The sequence below is a fragment of the Dermacentor silvarum genome, chromosome 8 (assembly GCF_013339745.2).
Source record: "Dermacentor silvarum isolate Dsil-2018 chromosome 8, BIME_Dsil_1.4, whole genome shotgun sequence".
NCBI lineage: Eukaryota > Metazoa > Arthropoda > Arachnida > Ixodida > Ixodidae > Dermacentor > Dermacentor silvarum.
Genome location: NC_051161.1, coordinates 67,350,255 through 67,360,090, shown reverse-complemented (window position 1 = coordinate 67,360,090; position 9,836 = coordinate 67,350,255). Strand labels below are relative to the sequence as shown.

The following is a 9,836-nucleotide window of genomic DNA, read 5'->3' as shown; positions in this document are numbered from 1 at the left end:
GTTGTCTCTGGTCCACTCTGTCTATAGGTGCACGAAGTAGCGGCGCAAGCCAAGTCGCAGGCCGTTCAAACGTCTTGTACTAATAATTAGGTAATGTGCATGTGATTGTCGCTATGTGAATAATTTCAAGCTACGTCGCAATGGGTAATCGTCCTAGCTGTAGCTTACAGCTTCGCTGTCCAACCATCTTCATAACGTATATTTTTCTGCTTCGGTATAGAACGCTCCATCAACCGTTTGCTATAACTCCTAGTGTGTAGCTAAATGTTTTGACGGGCCTTGTGGATGGCTTTGGTGGAAATTGTTCCGGGAGGTAGCCAAAGACAGCTTCGCTTTAAACATTTACGCTCACCTGTGAGGAATTTTCTGTCGACGCACGAGGCCAGTAATCAATGCTTGTTCGTTTTAATAACGATCAATATATATAAGTGATATATAAAAATACATATATAAAGCACCGAAAAAGCGTCGAGTCGCAGAATCTGGTCGCCCGTAAGGGCGAGAAATCTCATGGACATGCAGCATAAACCCAGAACAAATGTTAGTTGTGGTGGCGTCTTGTAAGTGGTGACTCGTCATTTGATTGTCGAGGCACCTTCGGCACTGCCGTTGCCAGCCGCGTTGTTTCGGTCGCCACCTCCGGCGTTGTCAGTGGCGCCACCCAGTGTAGGCAGGACGATCAGCAGTGCCTCGGTCGTGGTGTCCGCATCGGCGGTGATGTTCGGTCTGGCCGGCAAGTGCTGGTGGGCGCCGCCCACCGCGGCTTCGGCCGGAGCGAACAGCAGCAGGTAGACCAGCAGGCCGACGACGAGCAGCACGCAGAGCACGAGCAGTGCCACGCACGTGCTCTGCATGGGGTTTCCGACGGCGCGTAGCGCCCTCCACTTGCGCTTCTCGCGTGGCGAATGCGTTGTTGCAGGCTTAGGGGGGGACTCCAATTCGGCGGGCGGACCGGGCTCTGCCTGCCTGCGTTGACGACGGCTATGTGAACGTGCGTCCGTAACGATGAAAGGGATGTCGGGAGTGAGACACATTCAGGCGCAACCACCTACTAAAGCATTTTAATGCGTTAGCATTAGGATTCTCAAAGTGTTAAAAAAAAAGCGTTTATGTGTGTGAAGTGTAGGAAGCCGCTCACGTGCTATATAACTGTATGTATCACCCTGGAAACAGTTACTTTTGTGCTTCACTGCATAGAATGACGTTTTGTTAAGAACTTAACTGGAACGCCATTGCAGTTCTCCGCAAAGTTCGGGAATTAATATCTCGAAACTGGTGTCATGCTGAGAATTCGTTCCAAGTGGGCCCGCCTTGCGAGCTCCACGGCTAGAATTCGTATATTGCAATGTTGGCCGTAAGGCAATTAGTTAAAAACTGAATTAGTTAATTTTTGTTAATTAGTCGATTATTACGAAGTAATGTCCGCCTCTTCGGGTAGACCAGCTCATGAGCTAGAGTTGTGCTATCTGAAACAGGCAACCTCTAGAAATCTTTGAAAGTGTTCGCTGAAACACCCTTAATTATATGACTCTAAAGAGGCGCTGGACCAAAGCGATAAGCGAACACAGCACGATGCTACAGACATATCAACTGTGTGAGTGAGGATGAATATTTTTCAAGCTTGTACCACCCTGTTGTAACGCCTTCGGGCGAAGCGGGCAAATGTCTGAATAAGAAACTGGTTCCTTACTTGGCAGAACACGCAGAAGTCGTGGGATGGCGCAGAACCCTGGCGCATAGAAGCTAAGTGGATTTCCCTTTTCTTAAATTAACCGATTTTATGGAGCCAGTTTTTTTATGGCGCAACGCAAAGCTCACCCTCGGTAGTGTCTACACCTGCAGCGGTTACTTCCAAATGCACGTGGATATTTCGTAAGCAGAATTTTTCGATCTGAGCAGCCTCTAAAAGAGTCCCTCCTCCAGCAACGCTGATGGGTTGTTGTACAGACCTTTCTTGTATTTTTACCGTGTTTTTCCCCAAATACACGGCTACGCCGTGACTGGATGGCCCCCAGCCTCGTTACTCGGTCGTTGGACGAGCCAAGCAAACTCATCGAAAACGAAGGCGAAGGCAACGCCACTTTTCTACTCACTAAAAACGGAGGCCTATCTGCACATTGTAAGTTAGAAAAAAAAACACTTATGATAAAAAAAGTGTACTGCATTTCAATACTAATAAAAAGACCTGAAACCGCGTACGCTAATAGAAGGTCACGTGGTAGACCTCTTATGCATCTTCATGTTGTTGCCGCGTGCGGCGCCAAAGGTAATTTTTCGCGACTTTTAGTGAAACATTTAAAATATAAATCCACGTTTAATGAAAAAAAAAAGGTTCGTTTTAGCCTATACGATAGACAACATTCCCATCAGCGGCGTTATCTCGATTTATGTTCCGAGCGGTAGTCTATCCCGTTAACACTCAAGCAATTGACGTAATCGATAGCTGGTATAAATGTTAAATAAATGTACTCAATTGCTTGTTTCTTAAAAAAAAATGTCTGCGCTTTGGTTACATCGCCGGTGAGTTCTGTGTTTTCTGCTTAGTACAGAATCAGGGGTCGTATTCACAAAGCTTTGTGTTCGTAAGTGCTGTTCTCGATTGGCCAGCCTCCTTCCTTAATAATATGTCCCGCATCAGGATTGACTAGCATCTGTTTTTATGAAGAATTTTTGCGTAAGAACGTTTTCGATGAATACGGGCCCCGATGGAGTCTATAACATCGTGTCTCGTTTGCTTACCGTTCTGGTCCTGCGTTCTTAGAGTGACATTTAAACACGTCTCAATCCTGAAATACGCACCAACTGTACTATAGATCAACTTTATTTCCCTGGACGAAGGAACATGAACGCTGAACGCCTTCGCTCGCGGCAACATACTGGTTGCAAAAGCGAGAGAAAAGCAAGTTCTCTTGCGGCACGCGTGCAAACACGGCGCAAAGTGCGCGTCGGCACTGTTATTCCCGGCTTGAGACGCTCTGTGAGACGAGGGGACAAACCAACAGTGGCCTATTTTGTTACGAGCCATGGCGCGGTTGAAGACGAGAAGTGCGTCTTGTAGCGTGTGCGCGCAAACGCCAAGTTCTCATTCGCGCTCTTGACAAGCACGTTCCATATTAAGCTATTCAGCCGCGAGCGTGATTCCGCTAATCCCCAATCTATACTAATATATACGTAGGCAGTGACAAGTCAATAATGCACCCTCCCCCCCCCCCCTCCTTTCCCCCAGAAAAAAAAATCAATATCCATGTGGAGAATGCGTGAGAAATGCGTTAGCATTAATCGTACCTACTTGAGCTCCCGGATCCATGATTTAATTAAACCGTGTTCACCACATTGCAAAGGTTTAATTAGGAGCTCACTAGACACACGTCCTGCCTCTTCGAGAGGGAATGTATACAGATATATATATATATATATATATATATATATATATATACATGCTAACGCATTTCTCACCCATTCACCACTACATCGATATTGATTTTTTTTTTTGGGGGGGGGGGAGGTGCATTATTGACTTGTCACTGCCTACGTATATATAGTATAGATTGGGGATTAGCGAATTACGCTCGCGAAGACGTGGGTTCGTTCCCCACCTGCGGACAGTTGTTTTTTCATCCATTTTCATTTTAATTAATTTACCATTTCTTTAAGTCAATTATTAAGTACAAGTAATTTTCCCCTATGTTGTCCTTGGTGTTATTGTTTGTTGGCTCATTATGATATGATTATATATATAATCGTGACCATAGAAAGCCAACAGACAATGAAGCCAATGAAAACACGGGGAAATTAGCTGTGGTTGAAATGTAAATATAGAAAAATAACGAAGACATTAGAAACGAAAGTGGACGAAAAGTTAACATTAAAACATTCAGTTATGGGGTGTTACGTGCCAACACCACCATCTGAGTATGAGGCACGCTGTAGTGGGGGACTCCGGAATAATTTGGACCACCTGGGCTTCTTTAACGTGCCCCTAAATCTAAGTACTGGGGTGCTCTCATATCGCTCCCATCGAAATACGGCCGCCGTGGTCAGGATTCGATGCCGTGACCTCGTGCTTATAGCAGCCCAACACGTACCTTAGCCACTAAGCCACCCCGGCGGATAAAAGATAACTTGTCGTCGATATATATATATATATATATATATATATATATATATATATATATATATATATATATATATATATACCACGTGACTGGCTTCCCACACTTTACCCACACTTTTTTCCACTCTGATGCTTCTAAAGCTAGCGCATTAACACCGCGAAAAAGAAAGCAAGGAAATAAAAGTAAAGCGTACTGCGCCTATGTTTCTTCCCCCCGTGCTCCAAGAAGTAGTTTCCTTACATATATGCCATTGACACGATGGGGAGGTGCCCTAGTTCAGCAATAATGAATGCGCATATATCACACGCGCAACAACCCAAAATCGTCAAGCGCATGGACAATGAAGGCCGTTCGAAATACAGACTAGGGGCGCAATCTTGTACGCGTTCAAAAATGGAACGGAGGCGGTCCGTTCCATCAAGCCGCACACGATTGGTCAATTTGATCGTCACGGTTCAAATTGACCAATCGTGTGCGGCTCGATGGAACGGACCTCCGCCTCCGTTCCATTTTGGAACGCGTACAAGATCGCGCCCCAGGTGTTTGCATCGGGGATTAGAGGGATTTCAATGGCGTTTCGTGCAAAGTACCTTCTCACACGCCCGAAATGTTATGGTTGGCAATCGCAGCTCAGCAATGAAACCAGAAAAAAAAGTTTCGCGGCAAGAAAGTGCCTGAGCAAGGCGAAGGTGGGAGCATCGATATCAAATGGCTAGGGATGTCAGAAGGGCTATGACAAGGCGTTTAGCTGGCGTATGCCCAAGTTTTCTTTTAGTGGCACTTGCCGCTGGTTGCTTGATCCTTGGCGGTGGAAGTCGCCAGGGAAGTCGCGACTCTACGATCGCGCTGCCGACTCGGGCTCAAGTCCCTGTGACACGCTATTGAATTGTAAACGCCCTCCGTGCATTCGCCACGTCCTAACCTCTGATCGCCTCCTGCAGCCTGCGCCGGCTCGTGCGGAGGGGCAGGCGACAACTGGTCCGCGCCCTGGGAACCGGCTGGTGTGTTCCTTTTGAGCATCACCAAAGAGCCGAGAGATGCGGCCGCTGAAACAGCAACGTGCGCTGCGGTCGAAGCGACTGTCGTGGCTGCGCCAATGGCCGCCTTCATGGGCAGTGCGGTAGTTGCCACTGAAGGCCCCTGGACCGGACGTGGAGGTGGAGGCACCGGCGGAGGCTTAAGCGCCGGGCGCAGAGGGGGCGGGTCAGCATTGGGCGTGTTGGCTGGTAGGAGAGAGACAGTGGACGTTTATAGAGCCAAATGTTCAGAACGCGTTTATCCTAGGTATAAGTGAAATGCGCATTTAATGTGATAGCATAATGCGGTTCCTTCAAGGGTTCTCGGCATTTTGGGTAATCATTGAAAACAGCCAGGAGATAAGTCCAAACACTTTGAGGGCGTAGGGGAAGAACTTAAATAGGTGAAAGGTGAGGAGGAGCGCGGCGTCGAAGAGAGGAGGAGGAGGCAAACACAGGCTACGTCGGCGTCACGTGACAGCGCGCGGCATCATCCTGTCCGCTTGCTGGTTGAACTAGTCGCGCGGCGCCCGATCGCTCCATTCTTCACAGCTACGGAAACCGCCGCAGGTGAGTCATAGGAATGATTCCGTAGGCTTTTCAGAATGTAACTGGTGCATCACAGAGATACAACTTCAAAGGAAAGCACACTTGGACGCTTTATTGCTTAGGCACTATTGCTGATAGACTAGATTGCTTAGGTTTCGCACTTGTTACGAAGGTCAGTAGAATGAAAACCACAAATGTGTAACAAAAAAGCGAAATACGACGCCAGTAGCCTGTACGTTAGCAGATATGTTCCTAACTGTGCGCCGGATGTTCCCTAGATGGTAGCATAGCACAAGTGCAGAACTACCGGCACAGGAACAGTGTAAATATGGCCGCCCCACTAGCCACTTGCCCAAGAGAGGAATCGCGTTCTGTTATTCGGTTTCTGCATAGTGAAGGTGTAATGCCTATCAAAATTAATCGCAGAATGAAGGTCCGGTATGGTGATGCATGTGTGCCACAGGGGCAAATCTACGAATGGAGTCACAAATTCGTAAACGGTGTGACGTCCGCGGCCGATGCTCGTCGTCCGAGTCAGGAAGACCCCGTTGCGACTCCATAAAACATTGCAGCCGTTGAAGACATCGGGATGGAAAACCGCTGAGCGACGTTGGGTGATATTGCAGCAAGTGTAAACATCAGTCATGGTTCAGCATATCACATTGTGCATGATGTGCTCTCGGATTTCTCAAAGTGCCCCGGCAGCTGACTCAAACAGCGACGTGCTGAAGCGCGTGAACAACTTCTGCGGCTCGTTGAACAAGAAGGAGATGTCTTCCTTGCAAGAATCGTCACCGGGGACGAAACCTGGTTCCCTATCACCAATCAGAAACGAAGAGAGCGAGTAAGGAATGGCGCCATTCCTCATTCCCCAAAGCAAAAAAAAAGTTCGGACCACAGCCATCAGCAGGGAAGGTTATGCCGACCCTCTTTTGGGACAAAGAAGGCGTCGTCTTGGAGAAGTACACGTCGCGAGGGAACACTATATCACTAGTGAATCATAGTCTGACATCCTAAAAAATCATCTTCGTCCTGCAATCAAATCCAAACGCCGTGGAATGCTGTCTGCTGGTGTTCCGTTGCAACATGACAATACACGGCCCAACAGGGCCCGTGCAACAGTTGCGACAATAACGGACATGGCGTTTGAGTGTGATCCGCATCCACCATACTCACCATACCTTGCCACGAGTGGCTTCCACGTGTTCGGACCGCTGAAAGAAGCCTTGGTTTCGTTCTGATGAAGAGGTACGCCACGCGGTCCCGAATGGTTGCGCACACTCCTAAATGAATTATTTTCTACGGGAATACAGTCACTTTGTAAGCGCTGGCAAACTGGCATTGAGCGTTGGGGTGATTACGTAAAAAACAATATGGCTTTGGGCCGCGTGCGTATACAATAAAAAATAATAATAAAAGAACCTTGTATATAGAGTCGGGAAGAAATCTTTGTGAAGCGCGCGTGACACAAAAATACCAGATTTTTGTCGAATTAAGTGCGCACAACTGTGCGATGAATTTTGACTATCGAATGAAAAAATTATTTCGCCCTTTTTTTCTGGCAATTGCACGCATAGGACTTGACGAAATTCAGCGTTGTTTCTTTGAGCGTGGTTCACAAACTTTTGTACACGACTCTACGATATATGTGAAGCAGGGCTTGCCCCAACAAGATGGCTTAGTACAGCCGTGACAACATTACGCGAATAAAGTGAACGTGAGACGATGCAGTGACGTTAAGCTTCCCGGATCTTTGATTTATCCTAATTTTCTTGTCCGTGCGCTACGTTGCTAATATATACACCATCTTGACAACGGCGAGTTTTGGCTACTTAGCTGGGATTAGGATTCTTCGAACGCAAGAGCATATAGTATCCCAACATTCATTGCTAAGGAGTTGACGCCCAGCAGGACCAAAACTGTGGTTCCAGTTTTCACAGCAAGTTTCATGCAACACAGCGGCATTAATATAGGGGATGCTTAGAATGTTTGCCGGCTGAGTGTAAAATGAACCAAAGCTATAGCGATATACTGATAAAGCTGAACAAGCACTAGGCGTGGTAACGTTGAAGATTGGGCGAGTTGGTATCGCATACTTGCTGACAGATAACGCGATAACTACACCGCACAAAAGATGAGGCATATACATACACAGAACACTCTTTTTTGTGTGTATGTGCCTACTCTTATGTTGCATTTATTGCGTCATCTGTCGGTAAGCGCTCGGTAGGCAGGTGAAATTCTCAATGTCATCGCGCTACCTAGTTCTCAGCAGAAATAGATTGGATTTTCCTTTTCTTCTCACGAATTTCTTTTATCTTAATGGACCGTCTGTTTCAAATACTTTATCACCCTCCTTAACTAGAATGCCATCTACACGTGTTCGAGCCCTGTCGTCCCTCTATCATACATTTTCGCGTTCAGGTTCTAGTCGATCCTATCGCTTTTATCATTGCTTCCTACCATTATCGCTTCTATAACTCTGGTTGAAGCTCCTTTTCATGCCTTATTTTTTTTGGCGTTCAAGTTTCGGCATTCTAAAAGGTTGTGCTGGTGGAGCGCAGTTACACAGTCGTGACTTGGGAGTTTCGGTCAAATGCGCTATTCGCAACTTTTATTCTCGTTTCTCGCGACCATAGGGTTCGCTATTCTTATACTTGGCCTAAGGTTTTGTTCACTCCTTCTGAGGCTTCGTAGCTAATGCGCCTAAACTTTGCTTCCCTAACAAGTATTCCTCATTACTGTAGTTTTCTGCACATTCGCCCATCCACCCACACATGTATAAGCATGTGTGGGTGTATAAGTGTGTATAAGTGTGTTCAGGTCCTGGATATCTTACAAGTTGTCTCAGTATTTGAGTAACATGATTCCTCCTACCTTTCTCTGGTTCTGCCGTTGCTTCGTTGCTAGGCGTGTCCATAGCGTCGAGTCTTGCCAAGGGTAGCGAATGGTTTGTGCCGGTAAGGTTAACTGAAATTGGGATCTCAAGAGCAGTGGCCGGATGGCACAGGTGGCGCGTTCTTCCTCTTCTTCTTCTACAGCCTCCAGGATTAGAACGCGCCTGCAATTGGTTAGTAGATCCACCTGTAAAGATGTAACGAACTATATTGAACAGAGCATAAGAAAATCAAAGTGAAAATGCGAAGAGTGGGACTAACAAATCAAGGTTCGAATCCAGATAACTTTTAAGTGAAACTTTCTTTTCCTCTTCCACTTTGGAGCTGCTGGCTGCTGCCGTATTGGCGGGTGTGCAACTTGGGACATTATATGCAATCGAGGATGTGCCACTTGGTAGGGGTCAGAATAGGCAAGCAGAAGAAGAGGCAAGAAGTGAATAATACAAAATTGAAGAAGTTGGCTGCAAAAATGTGAAGTCGGCAACCGAAGCAGCGGAGTTTGGAGAAATACGTCGAAGAAACAAAATAAAACCAGAGCGTACATTAGGCGAGGAGCGTTGAACTGTATACAAGTGAAGAAGACGGAGAAGTGAAGACCTTTCAGTAAACTTCAAAGATAGTTTCGCTTACCAGTGATTCTCACATATGTGTGAGTGAGTGAGTGAAACAATTTCATTCGGTCCACAATGGACGCGAGTAAACTCAACGTCACCTGGCTAGGCTCACTCGGGGACCATCAGGTCAAGCCTTACGGCCCGCTCGGGGTCCTCTGGACTGACAGGTATTGAGAGGTCTGGTCGTGCGCCTTAATAAGCTTCTTCATTTCCTCTTGGGCGAAAGGGGGACCGGCAGAGGCGCAGCCCCACAGGACATGCTCGAAGTCCGCATAACCACCACACAGGGGGCAGACCGGGCTTGGGAACCATTTGGGGTACATTGTGTGCAGTGCCGCAGGGCGTGAGAATTTATTTTTCCTTGCTTAAGACCTGTTTATGATTCGCAAAGGCGCTAGGCTATCACCCTCTTACTGGCTATCGTTCGCGTTAATTTCGGCCGGCGCACGAACGTTATCAAATCATCTATATGAACTGCCGCGACATAGGAGGTCTCCTGTGCGCAGACGCATATTCACCACCGCGAGAGCGCACTGATAAAAAAAATCAAGAAAAGAAAACGCTGAAGTAAATGATAAGAGGAAGGAAAAGAAATGCTGGAAAAGACCGGCGAACAACAATAGATTATTTCATAGATAGGCTTGA

At 46.9% G+C, this 9,836-nt stretch overlaps 1 protein-coding gene across 1 annotated transcript; it reads right to left on the bottom strand.

Annotated features, from left to right (window-relative positions):
* Positions 1-575: 575 nt before the first annotated feature.
* LOC119462188 (protein enabled homolog) lies at positions 576-8,600 on the bottom strand. The gene is made up of 3 exons (XM_037723535.1): positions 8,558-8,600; positions 5,038-5,338; positions 576-966 (listed from the first exon to the last, which is right to left on the bottom strand). Exons 1-3 carry the CDS (start codon positions 8,598-8,600, stop codon positions 576-578), a joined length of 735 nt encoding a protein of 244 aa, XP_037579463.1.
* Between the last annotated feature and the right edge of the window lie 1,236 nt (positions 8,601-9,836).